The sequence below is a fragment of the Pipra filicauda genome, unplaced genomic scaffold (assembly GCF_003945595.2).
Source record: "Pipra filicauda isolate LSUMZ 115617 unplaced genomic scaffold, ASM394559v2 scaffold370_size807399_pilon, whole genome shotgun sequence".
Lineage (NCBI taxonomy): Eukaryota > Metazoa > Chordata > Aves > Passeriformes > Pipridae > Pipra > Pipra filicauda.
In genome coordinates this window covers 335,468-362,126 of record NW_024104499.1, presented here as the reverse complement: position 1 = coordinate 362,126, position 26,659 = coordinate 335,468, and the positions used below count along the sequence as shown (strand labels likewise).

The window sequence follows — 26,659 nt, the reverse complement described above, 5'->3', positions numbered from 1 at the left end:
ATCACCCCACCTCGAGGGCAGCAGAGCCCCTCACTTGGTCTGTGAGCCCCAACACACTCTGCCATGGGACAACTGATTCTTCAGGCACCCAAAAAACCCTCAACAAGGCCATTTCTTTCTGCTTTTTCCCCTCAAAGGAGATCCCATGCTTAAAACTTAAAGCTGGAGGTCTGACACCACCACCACCCCCCACCCCCGGAAATCATGAAAAATTAAAACAGGTCTGGATATTCTTATTCCCATCTAAACATTGCACCCGTTTCTATCTTGCTTTCATCGGCTCTTTCCTGAATTTTATTTGCCGCTGAAGCATTTTGATGCTTTTCATGTGAAAAGGAGAGAAACCGAGCAGCAGTTGGGAGACTGGAGTGGCCTGTGACACGAGTAAGGCCTTGGCAGAGATGATTAAGCTGATGAAAGAGCAGAAATGCCACTTTCAGCTTAGAGGAAAGACAAAAGATCATCATTACACAGCGAGATATTAAATGGGAGCATCTCAAAGCAGGCGAGTTTATGTCCTTAAATGGGAATCAGAGCCAGCAGTCACACTTTTGAAGTGAACTGTTACATCCAGTGGCATCTGTTGCTCCTCTTCCTGCCTTATTCACTGAAATCCTCCAAGAGAAGAGCAGTGTTCATGGCATCAGCCTGTGTGACAACCATTAGATGGCTTTCAACTGAAAAATGGCTTCCCACTGCCAGAGGGCAGGGTTGGATGGGATATTGGGAAGGAATTGTTCTCTGGGAGGGTGGGGAGGCCCTGGCAAAGGTTGCCCAGAGAAGCTGTGGCTGCCCCATCCCTGGAAGTGTCCAAGGCCAGGTTGGACGGGGCTTGGAGCAACCTGGGCTAGTGGAAGGTGTCCCTGCCCATGGCAGGGGGTGGAATGGAATGAGCTTTAAGGTCCCTCCCAACCCAAGCCATTCTGGGATCCTGTGATATCACAGCATCAAGGAGTCTCACCGCTCCTGCCAAGCTTTTCTTACAGCCAAATTTTGCTTTCCAGACTCAGAGCCTGGCAGGCAGCAGGCAGGGGGATGCTGTACCGTGTCTTTGGGTCTCTCAAGGGCTTGTCCCTCTCTTTGCAGACCCACCCCTGGTGAACTTGTCCGTGGAGCCGCAGCCGGTGCTCGAGGACAACACTGTGAAGTTCCACTGCTCCGCCAAGGCCAACCCCGCCGTCACCCAGTACAGGTAAGGTGACCCCCTCTCACCCACCACACACCTCACTCCAGCCCTCTGCTGAGAGCACCTCACCTTCCCCCCTCCAAAGCTTCGCCTCCAGGTGACCGAGAGCGCTCAGCACCTCCAGCTGTGATTCCTGGTGCCATTCCACTGCCCCCCGTGTTTCCCAGTGCGTGGTGCTCATTGTGGCTCATCCCCACAGCCTCTGCTTGGGGGATGCAGTGGCTGGAGCCAGCCCCTGCTCCCTGCAGAGCAGCACAGCCCTGCTGTGGCTCGGTCCTTGTCCCAGCATCCCCCCTCCGACGGCTCCCTGATGCCTTGATGATGTTGTTACACGTCGAGAGGCTCCGCTCGCCACCGTTCTGCTGCATTCAGCAACTCCTCAGCCAGGGATTCATCGGGTTTGGAGTGGATTAAGAGGCCTGGCACCGAGCTGGCGGAGCCATCTGTTTGGGGACATAACGAGCAGCAAGCGCCGAGTGAAAAGTCTATTATGGGAAAATTCCTGCCTTTTTTTTTCCCTGCAAGCTCTTTTATGGCTCGAACAATGCAGCTCCCTCCCCGTCTCCGTGTAACCCTTAAGCGACCACCGTGAGCCTCTCCATCCCTGGGGAGCCTCTGCATCCCTGGGGATCCTCTCCATCCCCGGGGATCCTCTCCATCCCCATGGAGCCTCTCCATCCCCGGGGAGCCTCTCCATCCCCATGGAGCCTCTCCATCCCCGGGGAGCCTCTCCATCCCCAGGGAGCCTCTGCATCCCCAGCAGAGTGAAGCTGAGCTCGGAAGGGCCAGAGCAGAGGCTGGGCTGCAGGTGTGTGGGGTTCCGTGAGGGATAGGCTCTCCTTGAGTGGGATGTTCTCCTCGAGTGGGTGGGATCATCACTGCTGGTGGGGTCTGCAGTGCCCCTGCAGTGGCCACACTGAGCTCAGAGCAGGTCACGAGTGGTTGAGAACTGTGGGAGGAGAAAATGAGTTGCTTGCAGCTGTGGGAGGTCTGGGGGATCCCTGCCTGCACCCCCTGTGCTGACCCAGCTCCAAACCTCCCTTGGTCCTCCTCTTTTTTCTGTAAGCAGTGACAGGACCCAAGGGAACAGCTGGAGCTGTGTCAGGGCAGGTTCAGGTTGGATCTCAGGCAAAGGTTCTTCCCCCAGAGGCTGGTTGGGCACTGCCCAGGCTCCCCAGGGCAGTGGGCACAGCCCCAAGGCTGCCAGAGCTCCAGGAGGGTTTGGACAACACTCTGAGGGACATAGGGGGATTGCTGGGGTGTCTGTACAGAGCTGGATGATCCTCGTGAGTCCCTTCCAGCTCAGGACATTCTGTGATTCCATGATTACTCGTCCAGGGTTGGTGAGCGGGTCTCCGAGCTCAGCCCTCCCCTGCTCTCTGTGTCACATTCCGTCGTCACTGCAGGTGAGCAGATGGCTCTGCACTGAGCAGTCACTGCCATGGGCCCTTGGGAATGTGTGTGAGGGCTGATACGTTGGAAAACACCCTACTGACAAAGGTTTTTTGGTCTAAGTAGACAAAATATGGGTATGGAAAGCAAGGCGGGTTGTCGGCACACTTTGGGAGAAGAGACCATCGTGCAACCAGGTACATCCCCATCCCAGCACCACCAGCAGCAGCTCATCCCTCCTGCCTGGAAGCCCTTAGTGTGCACAGGCTCACCATCCATTCTGGCTTTGCTGCAGCATCCATGGATAATAAGAGAGGAGGCACCTCCAGGGACAGGTTCTCGTGCCCCACCTCCTGTTAGGCTCGTACAGCTTAATTAGTACAATCGAGTTTCCTGGTAGGAACGATTCCTTCCAGCTGGATATCAGCACAACAAAGCAATAATTGTGTTGCTGGTTACACAGAAGAGTTATTAATTTGAGAAGTCAATTAATGTCAAAGATACAAATAGCCCTGGTTTAGTATTTACAGTTAGGAGGAAAATGAAGTGTGTGACGGGCTGGGTGAAGGACCCACGTGGTTCTGACTCCAGCACTGATTCTGGTACAGCCCAAGGCAAAACAACCCCCTCTGGCCAAGGAACCAGAGAGTGGCAAGAGCCTGGCAAAATTTCTGCTCCATCAGCCTGATCCTCAACAGTGGGACCTTCCACATCAGCCCTGAACCCAGCCTGGACAGGAGCAGCTGGGAAGGCTCCTGTCTGGGTGTTTCCCTTCCTTGAAGTAGGATTTGGGGCAAGGGAGAATGGCTTCAAATCGATGGAGAGGAGGTTTAGATTGGATATTGGGAAGAAATGCTTCCCTGTGAGGGTGGGGAGGCCCTGGCACAGGTTGCCCAGAGAAGCTGTGGCTGCCCCATCCCTGGGAGTGTCCAAGGCCAGGTTGGAGCAACCTGGGCTAGTGGAAGGTGTCCCTGCCCTTAGCAGGGGGCTGGAATGGGATGAGCTTTAAGGTGCCTTCCAACCCAAACCATTCTGGGATTCTACGATTCCCCTTGGCTGTTTCCACCCTCTGGATCCATGCCCAAGCCAAGCTGGATTGCTTCTCTCCACCAAGTAGAGACAGACCCACTACACTTCTCCCATCTTCGGTGCCACCTTGGTCACACAGGGTGTTTGGTGTCTCCTCTGGCTGCAAATGCCGCCCTCAGCCCCCTTCTTTCCTCTCAGCCATCCTGAGGCCACAGGTCTTGCCACCCTTCCTGTTCCCTGTGCCTCAGCATTCCTGCTTTGCCATAAATGGCTTCGTTTCATGATGGATTTTATTATCAGAACTAATTGCCCATTTTTTTCATGTTATGCTTTCTTATAAAAGTGATTTTGGTGTGGGGGGGAAGAGGCATGAAAAATTCAAGCACTTTGGGTTTTTTTATTTCTTGAGTTCTCTTAACATGCAAACTTCACATGAGGCCTTTTCCCCACCACTGTGACAAACAAACAGGATTCGGCAGCGCTCGGTGGGGCTTCCTTCTGCTTAATGGCTCTGATTGATGGAGGGGGGATTCACCTCCCTTCCAGAAGATCCCACAGCTCTTCACTAACTGTGTAAAGGTGGCAGATGTTTCAGCACTGAAGCTTGGAGTCCTCTGGAGTGGAACATCCAAGCAAGGAGCCCCCTGCACCTCGACACCAGCAAAGAGAGAAGGGTGGGATGTGTAAAGCCCTGGGACTGAGAGACCTGGAGGTGTGAAAAGGAAGAATATGAGCTCAGAGCCATCCTCGGGGTCAATAAGGACCCCACCACTTGTGAAAATTAACTTATTCTGCCTTAAAAACAAACTGTGATTTTTTTTTCTCCTCGGGAGAGGACCACTCTAATTTAATTTGTCCTATGGCTTCCCTCATCTTCAGACAGAGACCTCAGATCTTCAACCCATGTTTATTTTTAACCTCCCCCAATATGTTTGTCAGGAAACAGCTCTGAACACAAAGGCAAAAATGTCTAAACAACATAAATCCCCTTTTCTGGGCATAAATCCCCAGCCAGCTCTGCAGGGCCATCCCTGCTCCCAACACACCAAGTTGTCACCTTGCTGGCATTTTTAAGAGGCCATAGGTTTTGCATCGAGTTTGCATCCTAGATTTTTCTGGCTGGGAAAAGCACACGAGTTCAAGAATCTCACTCAAAAACACTCCTCTGGGAAGAATCCATGAACTGGACTGTTTGTTAGGAAGAAGCCACTGAACCACCCCCACGGTCCTGCTGACCAAGATTTTAAGCCCAGACCCCTCGCTCTTTTCAACAGAGGGGTAAAAGACACAAAATCCAACACAATTCCCCAGGAGACAAAATTCCCTCTCCACCCCTACAGAGAACAGGCTTTTGGTGATATCGAGGCGGCTGCTTTTTCCTTAAGAGTTTTTCTTTGTGCTCTCCTCTATAAAACATCACACACGGTGGGTTTTAATGCAAGGGAAACCTGGCTGGAAAGGAGACCCCGGAGCAATCCACTCCCAGAGCCAGGGTGGAAAGTTACAGCCTGCACTGTCTTCACTTCTGGGGGCAGGGGGTTAATGAAACTTTGTCAATATTGACAGATTTCCACAAAATCTTTGGCCTCAGTGGCATTTTCTAAGTCAGAATCCTCCTTTCTTAAAATCTGCTGGCATCTCATGGCATTGGGAAGCAGGCAGGGCCAGGGCAGGGTGTCCTGTGCTGGAGGCACAGCTGCTCTGCTCCTTTCCTTAGCTGGGGGCACTGGAGCTGAAATCCAAGCCCTTCTGCCTCACTGGCAGGAGCCGTTTCTTGACAAGGAGCATCTTTTTCCCCAAGGACGTTTGTTTGCCCACGATGTCACCTGGGCTGTCACTCACGGGACAGGCCGGTGTCACCAAAATCAAGTGGAGGGAGTCAGGCAAAGGCTGGTGAGGTGTCACAGCAATCCCTGAGCAGGGGCTTTGACGTAGGGATGAATTAACCCTGGCAGCAGGATTTTGCTGTTTTGCACATTTTCCCTCTCTCCACATAGAGCAAGCTTTGCACTGACATATCCTACAGTTTCTGTAGGGTCTTATACCCCATCTGGCCTGGTTTTACCCCACCTCTGCCTGCGAACATGTTCCCTTTGGAGCTGAAGAGCAGCTCAGCCCACCAAAAAGCCCCTTGGGGCTGCCAGCGCAGCATCTTCCACTCGGAAAAGCCTCGGGGGGCCCTGGGCTGCTCGGCAGCACCTCTGGGTGTGTCCCCACCTGCTTTAGCACCCTGGACACGGGGCTGGGAGCCCAAAGAGGCTCCCTGGTGTCCCAGGGGTGCTGGGGGAAGGCTGGGCCGGCCACTGCCAGCCCGTGCCAGCCCGTTGGCAGGCGGAGTGTCCCGGTGCCAGGCTGGAGCAGAGCAGGAACGGCTCCGATGGGTGGGATCATTGCGGCTCGGCTGGCAGTCCCGGGATGGGGGGGCGGGGAATTTGGGAATTTACGGGCTTTCTTTTGCCGCAAGCACGCGGGCAGGAGAGGGAAGGGGAGAGTAATTAGCTGTCGCCGTGGCTCTGCCACCTGCGATGGCGGGGAAATTAATGGGAAGCAACAGAAGTCGGGGCTACGTGAAACGACTCCCAACCAGGCCCCCTCTTTGCTCCCTTCAGATCTCTCCATTTGCCAATCTGCTCGTGGCTTTTGATGTCTGTTGTGTGTCTGTGGGGTGGGTTCTTTTTTTGCTGTTATTATTTATCACTCACAGTAAGAAAGAGAATCTTTAAAGTGGCAGCAGAAAATGGGAAGGTTTAATATTGCAGGAGGCAGAGTCCCTCAGCCTTTCGGGCTCCTCGGCTGATGATTATTTTTGCGGAGTGATGGGGAGCTGGTGCAGGCAGGGCAGTGATACATATCTCATTTTGTGCAGCCACACAGTGCTCTCGCCCCCAGGGCCAGTGCAGACCTTTGCAAATAATGTTATCTTTGTAGGGGTTGGTAGGAGGACATTTGGAGCCACCCTCCAGCACCAGCTGCAGTTCTGGGGACCACTTTGCTCACAAAACAAGGCGTGGGACTGACACAGCTGGGAAGAGGGAGCGATCCCTCCCAGCTGCTGCAAGGTGTTGAGCAGGGCAGCTGTGAACACACCCAGCCCCCCATAACAGTGTGGGACGTGGCAGAAGGTCCAGCTGATGCTGCAGCAGGAGCAGAGATCAGCAGGAGCTGGAGGGCACTTGTTTGTCAGGGGTGGTGCTGCACCACTTCCTCCCCATCCTGCAGGAGAAGCGGGATCGTATCGTGTGAGGTCCCAGCAAGCTCCACCTGCCCTTAGGTTGGGCCGAAGCCAAGGGCACCACCTGCCCAAATCTTCCTGCACCAACCAGCTTGGTGAGCAGCAGCTGCAGGTCAGGGCTTAAGGGTGGCTGGTCATGCTGGGGCAGAGCTCAGAGCCAGCCCCAGCACCCCTCTGCCCTCACCACCATGTCAAGGCACCGTGTGGCTCACCCTGGAGCATTGTTTGTTTGCTCACTCAGTGGGCTCCAGTCTGCAGGAAAGCCCTTGTTTGGTAAATACTGTTTTATCTGTGAGCCAGCAGCACACTGTCGCTCATCAAATATTAATCCAAACTCAACTGCTTCTTAACAAGGTTTTCTTTAGAGGCGTTTGGGGCTCGAACGCACCTGGTGGGAGGCAGTGTCCTGGCTTCCCTCTGGCTCTGCACAGGGAAAACAAAGGGACAGCAGCCAGAAAGAGATCCCTGCTCCTGTCCTTCCAGCCTGCTCCACAGGGCCCTGGCTCTGGGTGGGATGCGGGGTGGGCATTTCCCAAACATGTGGATGAGGAGCCCAAGTGCCTTTGGTAGATCTGGTGTCTCCAAGGATCACATGTCATTCCCAGGGGCAGGTCTGGGAGTGTTTTGGCTGCTGGTCTTGGGGGAGAAAGTGGCAGATTTGTTGGGGTTTAGGTAGATACAGAAAAATTGCACCTGATGTGGACAGGCTGTGAGAAGAGAAGCAGTAAATTACGATATGCATCAGCTGTGCCTTGGCCTGCCTGCCATGCACTGTGCATCTCAGAGGCATTCATTCCATGGAGACACATTCCCACACTTTGTTTGAACAAACCCGTAGGAGAAGTTCAGACTCCACAGGGCATTGCTGCTCTTTATCCCCTGAGCCCGTGTGGGGACCTGCATTCACCAGATTTATTCATGAGACGCCTCAGGCAGCCACGGAGGAGTGGAGTTCTCCAAGAGCACGTGCCCCATGTCCTGCTGGGAATGGCTTGGAAGTTTGCTCAGGCACTTGAACCAGCTCCCTCGTGGCTCAGCATTGCTTTGGTGTGTGGCAAAGAGCCAGGGAATGAGAGTGTGAGGGTGACACTGGGTGGAGGAGCAGCACAGACCTGTGAGAGCCCAGGGAATGGGAGAGGGAATGAGCAGCTGGGCAGCCCTTGCTTGGCTTGGTGGAATCGTTGCTTTCACTGCCCCAGGAAACGTGGCTGGATGGACCAACTTATGGCCAGGAGCACATCCATCGTCAGCTCAACACACAGACCCAGCTTCTCCAAAACAAATCCCCAAGGGAAGAATGAAGAGACAGCCCCTGCCCTGGGTGAGTGGTTACAGCAGAGGGGGAGGCCCAGAATGAAGGTCAGCAAGTTGTGGAATCACAGAATTGTGTGGGTTGGAAAAGCCCTCTAAGATCATTTAGTCCAACCATTCCCTCAGCACTGCCAAGGCCACCACTGACCCCTGTCCCCAAGTGCCACATCCACATGGCTTTTAAATCCCTCCAGGGATGGTGTCTCCACCACTGCCCTGGGCAGCTGTGCCAGGGCTGGACAGCCCTTTCAGGGAAGAAATGAAGAAATGTTTCCTAACATCCAACCTAAAGCTCCCCAGGTGCAACGTGAGGCCATTTCCTCTCATCCCAAGTCACTGGTTTGTAGGGATTCCCATCCCTAATTCCTCCTGCTCACTCCTCAGGGATCAGACCTGTTCAGACGGGGTCCCCATGCCAGAGGGATGCCCCCAGGGATACATCTGAGGCAGGATAAAAGTGAAAGTGAGCTCAACCTGCCTGCAGGCAGTGAGGATGGCTGAGCTGATAGAGGGGTGCACCCCGTTTCATCTGACCAGGATGAAGCCACATCTACAGAGCTGAGCAGTTTGGGTCTTAGGGAAGGAAGAGCCATGGGAATTGTTTCCAGCTGCCAGGAGAGATCACCCTGGGCACTGGGAGCAAGATGCCTCTCTTCCAGCTGGCTCTCCATGGGTCAGTTGGGCCTCTGGATGTGCACAGCATCCCTGTTCCTGGGTTAAAGGCCAGGGAAAGGCGTGTTGGGAGTTTAACACTGTTCCATGACACCACAGTCGTCCCTGCCTCGTCCATTTAGCTGAATATGTTCACAGATCCGTAGGCTGTAAAGGCCAGGAGGGTTTATTGGATCGTGGGAAGCTGATGCAGAGATCTGGGACAATGATTTCATTGGCAACTTTTGAGGGAAAAGTGGCAAATGATGCATTTAATGGGCACGCCTGGCACTGCCCCCAGCCAAGCCACAGCAGTGGCTGTTTTCCCTCTTCTGGCACTGTAAAACCTGAATATGCTTTAATGTGCAATTCAGATGGCTTTGGAAAGTGCCTCCTGGGAGCTGGTGTGTTTTTATGCTGCTTGTTTTTTTCTGCCCTTAATGAAGGGCCCAGAATAAAAGTGACCATCCCCTCATGCCAAACGTTCCCCAGAGCTTTGATCGCCATGACCACGACCCAGCTGGCCAATTTTTGGGAGTCTCTGCCAAGGAAAGGGGATCTGCAATATTAAGTCTAATTAAATTACAGTCACACCTCTGGTAATATTTAATAGGTGTTGCCAAGGGTTTGAAACAGGCCATGGAGGGGCCAGTGGCTGCAGATATGGTGTGAAATCCGTGGGCATGTGGGCACGTTCCTCCATGTACATCATGCTCAGTGCCAAACTCACAGGGAAAAAAACACCTGGATGTCCCCTCTGGAGAGACAGGGACCCTTTCAAGGCCAAGTTGGACAGAGCTTGGAGCAACCTGGTCTAGTGGCCCTGCCCATGGCAGGGGGTTAGAATGAGATGAGCTCTAAGGTCCCTTCCAACCCAAACCGTTCTGGGATTCTGTGATTCTACAACCTGGGGCAGCCCTGCAGGGTCCTGCAGAGCCTCAGGGGTCCCCTCTGCCTGGGAGGTGACGTGGAGAGCAGCTCACCAGATGTCTGGTCCAGGCAAGAAGCATCTCAGCATCTTCGAGTGGAACGGTCACTTTGGTTTTGCTGCCATTCCTTGGCAGGCTTTGGACCTTCTCCCCCCCAAACCAGCTCCCTCCTTCAGCAGGGAAAGGAGGGGAAAGGTCTTGGAAAAGGTCTCATTTATGCCAGTGTGCAGTTTTTGTTGCCTTCCTCCCCCCTGCTCCCATCTGCTCCCTCCTCCTTGAAGGCCGAGGCCGCCGTCTGTCCAGCGGCAGGACGCTGTGTGTCCATATGTTGTCCCTCTGCAGGGCTGTCACCTCTCCTGCTGCCTCCCACAGCCCGGCTCGGCAAGGGAGGGAAGAGAAGCCGGCGCGGGGAAGGGGCCTGCAGGCATTTCACAGCAGTAACAGAATAAATCTAATTCATAGACATAGCAAAATGCAGCTAAAGCGGGAGTTGAAATGAATGCAAAGCACACCGAGGTCTCAAGTTATCGGCACTGTAACATTTTTCCTGACTATCTCTGTTTTCCTGCCTGGGTTTGTCTTTGTAGCTTCCTCCCAGACAACTGGACCTTTGCTCTGAAGTGAAAATGAAAGCTGGGGAAAGAAAAAAAAAAAACTAACGGGGAAATGAATTCTTCAGATCTCCTTCGTGATGCATCAGCCCCATCTGCCAGCTCCCTGTGACAGGGAGCGGAGCGTGGCTGGGTGGCAGGTGGAGAGGGAGAGACAGGCTTTAAAAAAAGGAAATAAAATAAAATAAAATAAAATAAAAGGCACAACTATCCCTGCAGCTGGGAAGGGGGGGGGGAGGGCTCTGCCAAGGCACACAGCTCCAGGTGAGGCTGGGAAGGCAGGGTTGGAAGAGCCTCCCTCGCTCATGGAGGTGTGAGGACAGGGAGATTTGTCTTGTTCCCTGGCTTGTCAAGGTAATGGGAACAAGCGGGTGGGAGATGTTCGGAGCCAGCTCGAACTAATTAGGAGAGAATGTAGAGGAGAGAGTCTGATGGCTGGGAAGGGGGAAAAGGGGGGGGAAGGAGAATGCTTTGTACTGGTGAGCACCGTCCCTGACGTGGAGATGATTAAAGGTACCAAACAACGGAGTGATGGAGCTGCCAGTCCTAACCCAGGCTGGATGGAGCTGCCAGTCCTAACCCAGGCTGGATGGATCTTACAGTCCTAACCCAGGCTGGATGGAGCTGCCAGTCCTAACCCAGGTTGGAGGGAGCTGCCAGTCCTAACCCAGGCTGGATGGATCTTACAGTCCTAACCCAGGCTGGATGGAGCCCCTGCCAGAGGGGTTTGCAGCCGTGTTTCAGGAGGGCTCACTGAAACATGGGGTGCACCACAGTGGTGGCCATCACCATCCCAGCCGGAATCCCCGACATCCCAGGAGTATCCTGAGTATTCCAGACTCTGCTCAGTTTCCAAGCGTTGGAACCTGTCTCTAAAGCATCTCATTTCCAGCAAACTTTGCACCCAAATCTCTTGGTGCTACCGAAAGCTTTGGAGCTGTGGTTGTGTTTTCCCAGCCTTGTCAATCACCTCTCCTTCAAGAAACCTTCCTGGAGCTCCTTCCTGGAGCCTGGGAATGTGGCTGGGAAGGAGCATCATTGCCTCCTCTGGCCAGATCTCCTCTCCCTTTGCAAGGAGAGGTGGCAGCTTTTCCAGCCTAATTTAGCAGTCTTTAATCTGAGTTATTCCAAACCACACTTGCCACTTCCTTCGTGCGTTCCCGCAGGATGATGGGCTGATTTCACAGAACGAAAAGCCTTAAGCAAATCTTGTCACACAAGAAAATTGATTTTTCAAAACTGACTTTTACAAGATTACTGGCCTTTTTTTCCCCCTCATCTTTCTTCCGTATCGTTCCCTTCCAGTCTCACGAGGTGGCTTCAGATCTGAGGAAATTAGAGATGCTGTGACTAAATTGAAAATGTAAAAAAGAGGAGAAAGAGGGGGAAAAAGACACCCAGCACCTCCTCTCCTGCTGCCTCTGAAGGATATAGCTGAGTGTGCTTATGAAGTAGCAAAGGTACCTCCTTCACCTCTCCCACTTCCATAACCTCCGTGCCACGTCAGGAGTCAGTCCAAGGATTATGCCAACACCTCACAGGGAACATCCCCTGATGGGCATTCCTTGGTGATCCCAAGCTAAATCACTGGGTTTTTTTTCTTTCTCTCCCTCAATCCGCACATATTATTTTCTCTTTTGGAAGAAAAAGAGTTTCCTCCTGCCGCTCAGTTCAGAGACATCTCAATGTGTTTTGTTAAAAAAAAGAAGACAGGGGAAGAGTTGCCTTGAAGTCATTTCAGACAGCTTAAAATATGCTAAGCTTTTGTGTTTCTGCCATATAAATAATGAATCCTCTTACAGCTTCTGAGTGGGGAAAGACATTGATTTAAGAGGCCTTCAGCTCTGTTTGAGGTTTTTCTGCTTTCGTGCCAGAATGGGGGGAATGTGACCAGGGACAAGTGAGGTGTGAAGGATGGAGCAGGGATGAAGCAAGGAGGGCAGGGGTGGGGACAGAAGTGACACCCACCTCAGCCCTGCAGGCACTTTCCTAAAGGATTTCACTTCTTTGGTCCTTTATTGCAGCTTTCAGGGGCTGGAAGGGTGTTAAAGGGAGGATGAAGTTGTTGGCATCTACTTCTCTCCCTGTGACCGTGTCTGCCCCAGTAACCCAGTGGTGATTTGGTGATTGCAGGCAGCACCAGTTACTGTTCATTTGACTAATTCCCCCAGTGCCACCCTTGGAAATGTCCCTGCCTAAGAGAGCTGTTGGGATAGCTGAAAAATGAGGGCCAACAGGCATGGCAGGAACATGGAAAAACCCAGGGGATGCTGGTGTCCAACTATAAACCCACTGGGTCCCACTGGCCCTCCAGGAACACGTGTCCTGGTTATTCCCCAGTACACATGACTGGACTCTGGCAGTCAGAGGGCTCATCCCACCATGTGTAGGCTGCTGGAATGTGGATCCACTGCTGAGCCTGAGTAAATGTCACACAGCTGGGAAGTGGGGCTGGGTTCGTCAGGAAACAGCAGGTCAAGGGGAAGCAAGGGAAAAGCTGGCACAGGCTGAGCTGGGGCACAGGAGCCTTCCCTCCACAAACCTGGGGGCTGTGGTAGCCACGGTGAAGACGTGCTGTGCACCCTGAGCTTCCTCTCCACCCGGCACAGAGTTATCTTGGCGTGTTTGTTTGGGATAAACAGCACCTACCCTTGCACAGCCCATCCCAGAGAGACCCCAAAGGGACCCTGGTCTCATCCAGCAGCAGATCATGGAGTAACCCTGTTCCCTTCAGGTCTCAAAGGTATCCTTGGGTTCCTGTGCCCCTCTGGAAACTGCTGGCAAATATTAAAGCAAAGGGAAAAGGCAGGATGTTGTCTCTGGATTAGATGGTTTTTTGTAAAGCATCAACCAACACTTATTGCCTGGCTCCACTTTGCAACTGAAGTGGGTAATGAAGGACTTTGTGGCTGTTACTTCTGGAGATGTCTTTTTTTTTTTTAAATGTTGTTTCTTGCTGTTTTATAGAGAAGTGGATAGATTGAGGCAGCCAGGTTGGATTGTTTTCCCATGACAGGGCTGAGAAGGGGCAGTGTTGGGCCAGGGTGTCAAAGGCCATTCAAGAGGGTTTGCCAAGAGGAGTGACCTGAGCATAATTTTGGGGATGGATGGATGGTTGAATTGATAGATGGCTGAGGGAGCTGGGGTTGCTTCACCTGGAGAAAAGGAGGCTCAGGGTAGACCTCGTTGCTCTCTCCAACTCCCTGACAGGAGAGTGAAGCCAGGTGGGGGTTGGTTTCTTGTCTCAACTAACAAGCAATAGGATAAGAACAAATGGCCTCAGGTTATGCCAGAGGAAATTTATATTGAATATTAGGAACAACTTCTTCCCCAAGAGGATTGTCTTGGCACAGGCTGCCCAGGGCAGTGGTGGGAGTCCCCATCCCTGAAGGGGTTTAGAAGTCATGTAGATGTGGCACTTGGGGACAACATTTAGTGATGGTTTGGGCAGTGCTGAGGGAACGGTTGGGCTTGATCATCTTGGAGGTCTTTTCCAAGCTGAACAATTCTGTGATTCCATGGATGAATTTCACAGTGAACAGATGAACAGACCTTTTGGTGAACTCGTGACTTTATTCTACTTCCCCTGTAAGCTGCCTGTGTGTTAGCACACAGAGGGAACACGCTTCTGGATGTTTATTTTTCCTCCTTATGACCTGCCAGATCCCCAAGTCACTCACAGTTCAGTCAGAGGGAGCCCATGCTCCTTATCCCTGCCCTTGGCATCTTCTGTGAGAAGATTCCCAAAAAATGAGGACCCAGCCTCTCTCACCCAGGGTGCCACCTCTGGGCACAGCTGCCTCCGTTGATAATCCCAGTGTGAATTGTTTGATCCAGACACATTTCAGCCCTGAGTAATTGACTGTTCTGGCAGGACCAGCCAGGGAACCTGCCAGAGAAGGAGCTGTGCCTTCACACCAACCTGGGGATGTGCCAGACAGATAGAGCCTAAGGAAGGAGCCTGAGCAATGGGATGGGAACAGCACCTGTTGTGGGGAACAAAAGGGCTTTTAGGGGTACTCGGTGGGTTTGCTTGGAGCTGGGACTGGAAACTCAGGGGGAGTTGGCTCAGGATAGTGGGCACCATTTTTGGGGGTCCAAGGCATCACTGGCAGTTTGGCATACCCAAGGTTGGTCACCTTGAAGAGTTGATGTAGACCTGGCCCAAGGTCTGTCTCCACTCTCCAGGCTAGCACAAGGTCAAACCCTCTCACACTACAGAGATCAAAGCATAAAGCCCTTGAAAACATCCCAAACAAGCCCAGGTCAAAACCTTGGAGGAGCTTTAGAAGCCAGCCAAGAAAGAAAAAACCCTTTGAAAAGCCCCAGATACCCAACAGCTCTCTGGCCACGCATGAATCCCACGTGCAGGAAGGCAGGAGGCACTCCTGCCCGCTGTGCCCATCATTTCTGCCCTGAAAAGTGTGGATTTGGTAGCTCCAGTGATCTGAAACATGAGGTCCCAGCCCAGCACCACCTTCGAGATCCCCCAGCAGCAGATTTCTTATGTCAGTGAAGCCCTGGGGTTTTCTGTCTCCCTTCACCCCTGTCTCCTTCCTGCCGAGCCCAAAGGAGTTGGCACGTCGAGGTGTAAAGTTGCAAAGGCCACAAGCAGGGGGGGGAAAATAAGAGCTGGAGTGGAGGGAAAGGCAAGTTTGAGCAGCTTCACAGCACTGAGATTCACTTTGCACTGAGGAGGATAAACACAGAGAAGAATTAGCTCCTTGACATGCCAGCATCCATAAATCTGGCTAAAGACATCCTGCTACGGGGGTGGAGTGGGGCAGGAGGACCCCGGAAAGGATTAATCCTGTTAAACGATTTGAGGAAACACAAACCACGTGATGAAATTGGATTACCCAAAATAATAGTTAAGCTATTAGTCATGTCTATTGTGTGGCAGGATAAGTCAAGACGATGTAGGCAGGAGAAGTGAAATGCAGCGTCACTGCCAAGGGGGTAAAATCCCCCCAGGAGAGGTGACACCTCCAAGCTCACCCAGGACTGGGGAGGTGACTCACATCCCCAGTATTTCCCCAGGATAAGCAGTTTTGGCAGCTGGCTGTTGTAGCCTGAATGGTTTTAAACTTCCTCTGCATATAGAAAAATCAAGAATTTAATATTAGCAACTTAAATTGGAAGGGAAAAGCACAATTTTCATACGGTGCCATGACTCTGGGGCCATGGATTCTTAAGTCTTAAATCCTCTCCTTGGAGGGAAGAGGAGTTACTGCAAAAGGAGGTGAATTTGTGAAAGGAGAGGGGCAGGAAAACATCCGTAGTGGTAAGAGAAGTGCCAAAGAGGGATTAATGGGGACAGGATTGGTGCCCAGCCCTCTCCCGTGAGGGGGTGGAGGAGGAGGGGGGATTTTAAACAGCGGGATTAAAACAGTGCCACATCTAAAGTGTCTGCATTTTGTTTTGATCTGTCAAGGAAACAGCTCGATTTGCAGAAGGAATCACCCAGTCCATGAAGTTTGATGCTTCCCTTTTGAAACAGTAATAGCTTTTCCAGCAGCGCCTCTCTGGTTTCCTTCCAGGGGAGTGTGATAAACGAAGTCTTGAGTTTCTATAAGTTTTTGAATAATAGTTTATTATATGGAAAAAGCAAGAGCCAGCTGGGTGACAGAGATGGGGACCAGTTTCCCAAATCTGCACCCCTACTACAGGGTACATTTAGTATTTATCTTAGCTACTTCATACATATTAATTATATTATATACATATACATTCTACAGGTTTTTGCTAAGTATTTAATATCTGGGTTTTCTTACAGCTAAAGCTAGAAGGTTTATCTCTACAACCCGTCATAATTCATGCATTCTTGGATGAACAGGTGCCTAAAACACCCATATTTTATTTTTAGGATAGTAGGGAGGTTTAGGGCCTCTTGACCTTGTAAGGGTCTGTTTTATTTCTTTATGGGGGTGTAATTAAGTTTTACAATCCATTTGTTTTATTTTGATGTAATCACCCATTTGTTTCACGAATCACAGTTATTTATTGATCACAGGAGGGATGAGCAACTTTACCAGCTCCTTCCAGCGCAGGGAAGGATCCAGAGGGACACGGTGGGACGGGCTTTGGCCGACCCCTCCCTGCTGCTAAACCCGGTGTCTGTGGTCTGCCAGTGCCAGGCACGTGCTCCAGCACGGGATGCACATGCACTGGGCGGGTTTTATTCCTCACCATCCTCCAGCCAAGCCACCCCTGGGCTCCAAGGCCTCCTCGTGCCTCTGGCGCACACAGAGCTTGGCACAGCACCGGCTGCATCCCCCGGGAGGTGCTGGGTCCAGGGGCCCTGTGGGTGGCATCGGGCCATTGCTGATCTGCACGGCTCATCAGCCAGCCCCAGCTATCCACCACGGTTGATCAGTCGAGGCAGTGACAAGTTTAACAGCTTTGTTTACTTCTCCCTCGCCGCCTCGGTGGCCAATTTATTTCAATCACTGTGCTAAGAGAAAGACTATTTTGATTGGTTTCTCACCAAAAATGAGCCAGGGATGGCGCCGGCTGGAGCAGTGACATGGTTTTAATTGTGTCATCTGGCAGAGAGAAACCTCCTCTCCCCAGTTCTTCCAGGCTCCCGTGCCTCAGGCAGCACGGAACTGACCCCGGCGTGTCCCTGCTCGTCTCTGCTCCCATACCCAATGTTCTCCACAGAGCTGAACTCTCACTGAACATCTTCAGGTGTGATTTGGGGAGCTCCAATAGCCCCTCATTGATTTTCCCTCCCACGGGACTGTTGATGGCAAGGAGGAGATGCAAAACCCGGGCGCTGCCCTGAAGTCTGCAGCTGATGAGCAATCAGGCTCATCCCAGCCTCCTGGCTTGGCAGGAGGGGGAAAGCTGGAGCCAAGATGAGATGGGAAATCAAGCCAGAGTTTTCCCCTGCACAGCAAGGTGTTATTATTAATCATCAAAACCCCAGAGTGTTTAAACACAACCCAACCCCAGCAGCGGCAACTGGTGAATCGCGGCGAGCGCAATCAGGCACCAAACATGTCCTTGTCAGGGATACAAGTCTGGAATTTGGGAAAAGGTTGCAATCTTTCCTGTTTATTTGTTTCTGAAGAAAAGCCACGTGGGGGGAAAAAACAGGCATGAGATGAGCAAAGTTGGCATCTCTGCTCTGAGCTGCGGCGTGTCCACGTTTAGGACACGGCGTTGACTTCGTGGGGCAGCCCCGGTGCCCACGTGGAGATGGAGAGGTTTGGGAAGAGCTCATCACTGCTGTGTGTAGTTGGAGGTTTATCAGGATGGCAGCTGGAGGCTTGGAAGCCTTTCCTTGAGTACCATGGGTGCCACATGCAAGGAAATACCTTTCCAAATGCTTTCTCCCCCTCTTGTCAGCACAGTCGAGACCACATCTCAAATCCTGTGTCCAATTTTGGGCCTCTCACTACAAAAAACAACAGTGAAGGGCTGGAGTGTGTCCAGAGAAGGGAATGGAACTGGGAAAGGGTCTGGAGCAGCAGGAGCAGCTGAAGGAGCTGGGGGGTCCCAGCCTGGAGAAAAGGAGGCTCAGGGGGGACCTTCTCACTCTCTCCAACCCTCTGACAGGAGGGGGAAGCCGGGGGAATGTGGGCTCTGCTCCCAGGGAACAAGGGACAGGATGAGAGGAAAAGGCCTTAAGTTGCACCAGGGTAGGTTTAGCTTGGATATTAAGGAAAATTTCTTCATGGAAAGTGTTGCTAGTAACTGTCACAGGCTTCCCAGGGCAGTGGTGGAGTCACCATCCCTGGAAGTGTTAAAAAATGTATGGATATGCTGTTTAGGGACATGGTTTAGTGGTGGCCTTGGCAGTGCTGGGTTAGCGTTGGACTCTGTGATCTGAGAGGCCCTTTCCAACCCAAACTATTCAATGGCTCTGTGATCATCCCAGCCCCTGTGCTCGAGGGCCAGCCAGCCATCAGCCAGGCTGCTCAGGGCTCTGCTCAGGGCTCTGCCCAGGGCTCTGCCCTCCTGGACTCCATTCAACCCGAGCTGGAAGGCCCAGCCCTGTAATTTGGGTGGTGGAGAGATCACCTCTTGCCTGCGCTGCTGATAAATGAACACGGGGGGGAGGGTGGCAGCCGTGCCACCGAGGAGCCACACGCAGGGCCCACACGTCTTCATTAGGGAGGGAGCAGGCAGGGGAAGAGGAATAACCCCATACATCACCATTATGAAAATTTACCCTTAATAAAGAAATAATTTGGGCGATGCATCACGCCGGAGCCGTGCGGGGGGAGGGTGTGACACCGCTTGGGCTCTGCTCCTCACTCCATCACTCTCACGAGCCTGTCACTCACTGGAGATGCCAGCATGAGCCACCCACTGTCCCTGCCCACCTCGGGCCTCCAAGAGATGCCAGCGCATCACCCACAAAACACCATCAGCTCCATCCACGGGGGATGCCAGGGGGAGAGCGGGGTGGTGCCCACAGCACCCCACTGGCAGCTGTCACACGTGGGGATGAGAGGGGACTGTCACATCACACACTGGGAACTGAAGGTACTGCTGTGGCAGTAAAGCAAAAAAACCCATTCTCCGAGCAATTGCTGGCAATTAATGGCCGTTCCCAGGAATGAAATGTTAATTAATTCATTCCCCGAGCCATGCATTTATTTAAGGTATTTGTGGGTGTTCTTGGTACTTTTATTAAGCAATTAAAATGCGTCCAAGAAAATATTTATCCATTTTAAGTAATTCCTAGTAAACACAATTTATATGGCAAGCGACCACTTTATTTTGAATTGTTAATTAAAAACGACTACACACTCCACTTCCCCGGCTTATAACACCACTGGAATGCTGGTTCAAGGAGCAAACCCCCTGCTGGCAGCTCCCAAAATCCTCCTTGTGGGTCTGTAGGATGGATTTGTGCGGAGTCCAGAGAGCCCCAGCAACCCCGTGTTGCCCTCCAGTAGTTCCTGTGCTGCTTCTGGGAGGAGACATGGCCCGATGAAGACCTTTCTAAAGAAGACTTTGTTCAGCTCTACAGCCTTCCCAGGGCTGGGAAGTCAGTACCTTGTTCAGGCTGGCTGTGTGTTGAAGAATTCCAAGCCTGTGTGGCAGAGCCAGAGGGAGGTATTTGCCAGGCCGAGCTCGGGCAGTGCTCAGGAGGATGATGCACATTGGTGATGCTCCTCCAGGGACTGACCCTCTGTAGGGCTTGTTGTGCTCTTGCTCTGACTGTGGTGAGCTCTTCGTGGGCTCCACCAGCCTGGAAGCCCAGCCAGAAACAGGGTTCTGGGAAAAAAAGGGATGGAGCTGCTGGGTAAAACCCCCTGCGCAGAAGGAGACCTGGCAGACCAGCCCACTGAGAGCCTGGGAGGCAGCACGGGCACATCATCCCGGGTTTTGGCAGGTTTCCTTTGGAAACCAGAGCAGAAGAGGAAGAAACATTGACAAATGAAAACCAAAACAAAACCCAGGCGTTGCTTGGGAGCTGACAAATCCCAAACTGTCCGTCCTTGTTTGCTTGCATGTACTCTTAGCTGGGAAGCGATCGATGGAGTCAGAAAAATGCTATTTCCCTGAAGAATGTCTCCTTAGAAAAGTCCCTCCCTTCCTCTTCAGTGTAGGTATTCTATTTTTTGTTCATTCTTTAATCACCAGCTTTTCAGTGCTGTCTGTAATAACCCCTTTGAAACATGGATCAAAACATCTCTTTCCCGGTTGAAATTTGTTTTCCTCCATCACCCGAGCAGGTTCAATTTGCAGAAGATACTGAACTGGGAGGCACCAGGTACTCCCTCAGAGAGGCCAGAGGAAAACAAAGGCACGTTAGAAATATGGGAAAGGAAATAACAAAATGAAACTCAGCCAAGAGGGGAGGAAATGCCCATCTGGGAAAACAGGCTGAGATGGTGCTTGGTGAAGAGAAAGGAAGAGGGGAAAATGTGCACATCTCTGTTATGGGGACAGGCTGGGAGAGCTGGGGGGGGTTCAGCCTGAAAAGGGAAGGCTCCAGGGAGACCTTAGAGCCCCTTCCAGTGCCTAAAGGGGCTCCAAGAGAGCTGGAGAGCCTTTGGACAAAGGCCTGGAAGGACAGGACAAGGGGGAATGGCTTCCCACTGCCAGAGGGCAGGATTAGGTGGGATACTGGGAAGTAATTCTTGGCTGTGAAGGTGGTGAGGCCCTGGCACAGGTTGCCCAGGGAGTGACAGGAACAGGTCCTGTGGGCAGGATCCCCACAGACACACCCTCACCCCTCTCCTGGGGCAGGAGGAGCCCACCCTGCCCAGACCTGTCCCTGCAGGGGGGTCTGGCTTAGGAAAAAAAACAGCAGCAAACAGGGACAGGTCACTTTGCAGCCAAGTGATACGGGGAGAGAGTAAAGGAGGTAAATTTATATAGCCTGGAAAAGACCCTGGGAGGCATGTTTGCAATCCATAAATACCTCCAAGGGAACAATATAAATGAAAGGAGTCCCTGCTCTCCAGGGTGGACAAGGAGCGCTGGCTGGGAGCCAGGCTTGGTGCAACACGGCCCGGGAGACGTGAGGAAGAAATCATGTAGAGCCAGGAGGTGATGGATGGGGCTGCTGGAACGTCCTCCCATCTTCTCTGCCCTCTTTTATTCAGATTCTGTTTATAAATAATTACTGAAGGGTTAATAGGTGAGTAGGACACGTTATGGGCTCGTTAAAACCCTGAGTAAGTTGCCCTCTGGCCGTCCACGAGCCCATCGCTGGAGGCTTTACAACAGGGTTATCAGCTGCTGTTATTAAAAACCAATTTGACATTATAAAAGATCTATACTGCTCGTTCAGCCACATTGATTTAGCCGTGTTAAGCCTTGGAAAACGGGAGCAAGAACCTTGATCTCTGCTGAAGCACGAAAAATTGCCGTTTGTGACACATCTCCGCGCTCGGGAAATCCAGTTTTGCGGAAGCGATGGGTTTTGAACCAGCCATAAAGCACCGTGCCACGGTTGTTGGGGGGTGCTTTCCCACGCAGCTGCAGTGGCAAATAGCTCTTGGAAACCTCGGCCTCAGTTTTGCAACACCCAGGAAGATCTCAGCTGAAGTCTGCCCGGCTCAAATCCACCTGCTCCGGCTGGTTCCAAATCCCGGTGCCCTCCGTGTCTCTGCTGGGAGGAGGAGCTGCAGGCAGGTGCAAGGACATGACCCAGAGAGCCCACAAGTCACTTTATCCTTATCTTGAAGGCTCCTCCTTGTCCTTTGCAGAGCAGGGAAGCTGGATTTGTGCAAAAGGGAAGTGGCCGGCACAAGTGAAGCTCTGGATTCTCCCAAAGGTTTGGGGCTGCACCCAGTCCCATTGAGCACTGCAAGGAAATGGCCTCATGTACCTGATGTCTCCCTCGAGCACCTGAGGAGCAGAACAAGACTCTTCAGAGGCTGGAAATTTGCTTATGGCTGGGAGCCTCTACAGGGACAAAGTTGTAAAAGGACTTAAAGGAGCAGAAATGTTTCTGGCAAAGAGCACAAAGCATTGTGGTGTTCACTAGTTGGAATTTCGCTGTCCCTCGAGCATTCTACCTTCCCTCCTTCCTTGCTTTCATTCATCAGAAGTTCCTGAAACGTGGATTCAGGCCTTTGTGACCAGCAAACCAAACAGGAGAACTTGTGTCCTCTCCATCCCACAAGCCGTGCAAAGCTTCAGGGACAAAATCTTAGAGCTTTGTCAGGTCCCTCCATCCCTCTCCTGCCCCATCCCCGAGGAAGAAGCTGCTGCTGCAGCGCTGGCAGATGCTCTCCCCGATGGGCAGCAGCGTTCCTGCGGCAGGGGGGCAGCGGGGCAAGGCAGATCCCGTCGGGAAGCAGGGAAGCGGGACGCTGAGATCAGCCCTGCTGGCTGACCCCTTGCAAGCCGCTTGGCTCGGGCTGCAGTTCCCTCTGGGAGGAGAAAGGCGTCACCAAAGCACCACCGACCTCTCAGACCTCTGGAGCAGCACCTGGAAGGCGTCGCTTGTGCTGGTTTTTTCCGTAGGGAACCTCCCTCATTAACACACGGAGCGCAGCCCTAGAAATAAAACCGGCATCTCCTGATTAATTACTGAAGGGGGAGGTCGGGGAGGAGCAGGGGAGGGAAGGGAAGGGAAGGGAAGCTGAAGAGGCCAGTCAGCATCTGTTAGAGGTGCAAAGATAAATGGAATGTGAGGGCAGGTCAGCGCATACAAATCACTTCCATCTGCCCACGAACAGATCCCAGAACGCCGTGTCATCAGGGGGGCGAGGCTGTTCGGAGCTGGCAGGAGTCACCGAGGGGCACATTAACAGGTGCTTGAGGCTCTGGCAGCACTCCGGGTGTTCTCCGCCCTGCCACGGACCAGCTTTTCACTCTCGCTCCAGCCCCGCCGAGGGACTTCTGTGCCTGCAGAGCCTCGGCAGGAGCTCCCTGCAGCTCCAGTTGTCCTTGGTGCCTTTGGGCAGCACTGAAGCAGAGCTACGGGAGTGAGCAGAGAGCAGCAGGAGACCCGTGGGAGGACTGAGAGCAGGTGCCTTTCACCTTGAGGGAACAGCCTTCCCAAAACCACCCCACGGACCCCACAGGGGAAGCAGCCTCTGGGGCTCCTGCCTCTCTCCAGAGCCCATCTCCCAGTGGGGCATCTTTCCCAACCCATCCAGCACAACCACAGGAGGGCAGCCCCAGGACAACAGGGCAGAGATTCCTCAGGCAAACCCTGTCTCCTCCAATTTACCTATCACTTGTTTGGGTGGGGGGGATTATTATATGGTTTTTCCCAGGCTTTCTTTCCCTTCCCCCAAAGAGTGGCTGAATTTTCACACTGCCTGACAGCATCTCCTGCCTTTCCCACCCGTTCCCGAGTGGCAGGTTGCCAGATGGTGCCCCATTAGGTCACATTTGCTCATTGTTTGGCAAACAGCGGCTTAATTCAAGTGCTGAGTTGACAGCTTGTTCTCCAAGACAATTTGCAAGTCGCAGTGTTGCAAATGCCAGCTTGGCTTTTCGGGGGAATGTTATTTCAGCTGCCTTAAAGGGATAAAGTTCTCTTTGACTGGGGAAAAAAAATAAAAGGAAGAAAAGGTTAAAAGTGGGGGGCAGCTGAAAAGGTTTTTAGTGGTTTTGATGTGGAAGGATGTTGTTGCCAAGTGTTCAGGGACTGTGGTTCCCCACCAGCAGAGACCCTCCATGTCCCATCCCTCCCATCACTGAGGTTTTCACAGTTCTAAGGAATGAGGTGCATTCCCAAAGGTCTCAGTGGGGATACAGGTACACATCGCTTTGGTGGCCCCTCTCCAAAACCTACAGCTGTAATCCCCACAGCCCTACATCCCCAGGGGAGGGGACAGTGCTGAGGACACATTCATGTCCCTCCTAAAGTCAAGGGGCTGTGCTGCCCCCAGCTCTACGACCTGTGCACACATGGAGATGACAGGAGACACACGACAGCAGCACCACGGTGATGCTCTGTTTGCTCCAACAGGTGGGCGAAAAAAGGCCAGGTTATAAAGGAAGCCTCTGGTGACTTCTATGAAACCATTGTGGACCACACCTTCTTCTTTGAGCCCGTCTCCTGCGAGGTCACCAATGCCCTGGGCAGCACAAACATCAGCAGGACCGTGGATGTGTACTGTGAGTACCCTGAGTCCAGATTCCCAGGGTGAGCAGGAAGGGGACATGGCTCAGTCTGACCAGGGTGACCAGGACTTGCTGGGCTCTCCTGCTGCTCAGACTTTGTAAATGCTTCAGTGGTGGGACCCCCGATTTCCTTATGAGCTCATGGGGTGGTCCCAGGGGAGCTGGTCCCTCTGAGGCTGCAGCAGCACCCCCTGAGCTCTCTGGTGTGAGGGTTCTGGCTGGCACAGCCCAGCACTGGCAGTAACCCCGGGCTCCTCTGTGCAGTTGGGCCCAGGATGGCGACAGAACCACAGTCCCTCCTGGTGGACCTGGGCTCAGATGCTGTCTTCAACTGTGCCTGGACTGGGAACCCCTCCCTCACCATCGTCTGGATGAAGCGAGGCTCGGGCGTGGTAAGAACTGCTGTGGGGAGGGGGGGCATGCTCGGGGCAGGGGGTGCTGTGGGATGCTTCCCATGGGGCAGAACACGTGCTCTGGGAGCTCCTGGCTGGATGAATGTGGCTCCTCCTAATGCCAAGGAGTCCCAAGAGAGAACTGATGCCCACGATGATGGGCATAAGGGTTGAACCCTGATCAGAGCAGCGCTTAACATCTCGCTGATGGGCAGTGGTTCTGCAGTTCACCTGCAGGCAGCTCCTTCTGGGATGGACCTTCCTGGGATGGTCCTTTCTGGAATGGTCCTTTCTGGGATGGACTTTCCTGGGATGGTCCTTTTTGTCACGGTCCTTCTTGAGATGGTCCTTTTTATGATGGTCCTTTCTGGAATGGTCCTTCCTGGGACAGTCCTTTCTGGCTCCCAGATTTGGGAGCTCACATCCTAGTGCATCCACCCTGGCTCTCCCCGCTGTGGGCTGGAGCCTGTTTGAGTTGGGGGAGCCTGGATCTGTCCCAGCAAACTTTTCCACATCTCTCTTGTCCTGAAAAGCACAAGGAGCTTTGCCAATTGTCATCACGGCTCAGTCGGCCCAGGGAGGTGGGACATGCCCTGATCCCTCTTCACAGACAAAGAGGGCTGAGCAAAGCCCCCGGGAGAAGCTAAGGGAGGGCTGAGATGTGAAACCCATCCGGAGGCACAGGCAGGTTTGGGGTTGAAAAGCACCTTTCAGCTTCCCCTGGGCAGGTGTGTCCTGGAGTGGATGAGGCAGCGCTGCCACACACAGCTCAGGGCCGGACCCCGGGACCCCACGGAGTGAGGAGGGGCTGCCACCCTCCTCCCCTCTACTCCCTGGGGCTCCAGGGCATTGAGACATCAACTGCTGGGCTGTTTGTTCACAGCCATAATGACCCTGGTGAGGGCCATCTCCTGGGAAGTAATTACAGACTTGGGAGAGCCAATGGCTGGAATCAGCCGAGGAACCCCGGTGGGTCAGTAATCCCTGGGTGTTTTCCCATCCCACAGCTGCTGTTGTTGTTTCTCTGGGTTGTCATCGTTGCAGGCAAGGCTCTCACCTCGCAGGCAGCTGTCCTGTGTTCTCAAGGCCGCTGCAACATGGAGAGGGGCTGCAAGGAGCCAGGCACAGTGGGAACAAGGGCTGCCTCTGCCTTGTGCTCCAGCCCCGGCCACTCACCAGGCCTTGCCTTCACTGCCCAGCAGTGCCAAGGCACAGCCACCTTCTCCTGTTTTATCTGGCTCCCTCCAAGTGAGTCCTGCCAGCTTGGAACATCTTGGAGCAGGGCAAGGAGGGGATTCTGCCCCTCTACTCTGCCCTCGTGAGACCCCACCTGCAGAGCTGCCTCTCCAGCTCTGGGGTCCTCAGCACAGGAAAGATGTGAACCTGTTAGAGCAGGTCCAGAGAAGAGCAGGGAGATGCTCTGAAGGCTGGAGCCAGGCTGGGAGAGCTGGGGGGGTTCAGCCTTGAGAAGAGAAGGCTCTGGGAGACCTCAGAGCCCCTTCCAGGGCCTAAAGGGGCTCCAGGAGAGCTGGAGAGGGACTTGGGACAAGGGATGGAGGGACAGGACACAGGGACAGCCCACTGCCAGAGGGCAGGGCTAGATGGGATATTGGGAAGGAATTCCTGGCTGTGAGGGTGAGGAGGCCCTGGCACAGGTTGCCCAGAGAAGCTGTGGCTGCCCCATCCCTGGAAGTGTCCAAGGCCAGGTTGGACAGGACTTAGAGCAACCTGGGCTAGTGGAAGGTGTCCCTGCCCATGGCAGGGGTTGGAATGAGATGAGCCTTTCCAGTATAAACCATTCCATGATTCTCTGATCTCAGGGCTCAGGATAGACCCTCCAGCTCGTTTAACCCAGTGAAGATGCTTATACTGGTCAGCAGAGCTGCCTTCATCTTCCCAGAGGGATGCTGGCAGGGGATGCTGCTTTGCAAAGCCATCAGCACCCAACCATCCCAGTGGGATGTGGGATCAGGGCTGTTTGTTTCCCAGCCCCTCTGCTTCCAGATCCAGGCTGATGTCTCACAAGATTGCCTTCTTTCTTCCTCTTTTCCCACAAGGAGGCAAATCAGAGACCAAAGGGAGGGTGAGGCCCAGAATACACAGGCGTTTGTATGGATAACTCTGGAATCCCTGCTAAAACAGAGGGTTTAAAAGGGATCTGACAATCTGTGACTCTGCCTTGTGCCAGGTTAGGACTGAGACCCCCACCTTCTTGCTCCAGGGAGTCCAACCACCACATCAGCACTCATTCCTGGAGGCATCAGCTGTGGGAGCAGCAACCAGCAGAGCCAGGGGCTCACCCAGCCAGTGGGCACTTGGGGCAGGAGAGGTGATGGGCTGTGGCCTGCAGAGCCCTGGGGAGAGAGCCAAGA

The 26,659-nt window shown here is 53.1% G+C and overlaps 1 protein-coding gene across 4 annotated transcripts in view; it reads left to right on the top strand.

Annotated features, from left to right (window-relative positions):
• The window catches only part of KIRREL3 (kirre like nephrin family adhesion molecule 3), a 360,456-nt gene that overhangs the window by 312,990 nt on the left and 20,807 nt on the right, over positions 1-26,659 (top strand). For all 4 annotated transcript variants that reach the window (XM_027710765.2, XM_027710763.2, XM_027710762.2 and 1 more), the window contains 3 exons: positions 1,087-1,192; positions 23,741-23,889; positions 24,160-24,287. In XM_027710765.2, the coding sequence (XP_027566566.1) occupies positions 1,087-1,192; positions 23,741-23,889; positions 24,160-24,287 (383 nt within the window). The remainder of the gene's footprint in view (positions 1-1,086; positions 1,193-23,740; positions 23,890-24,159; positions 24,288-26,659) is intronic.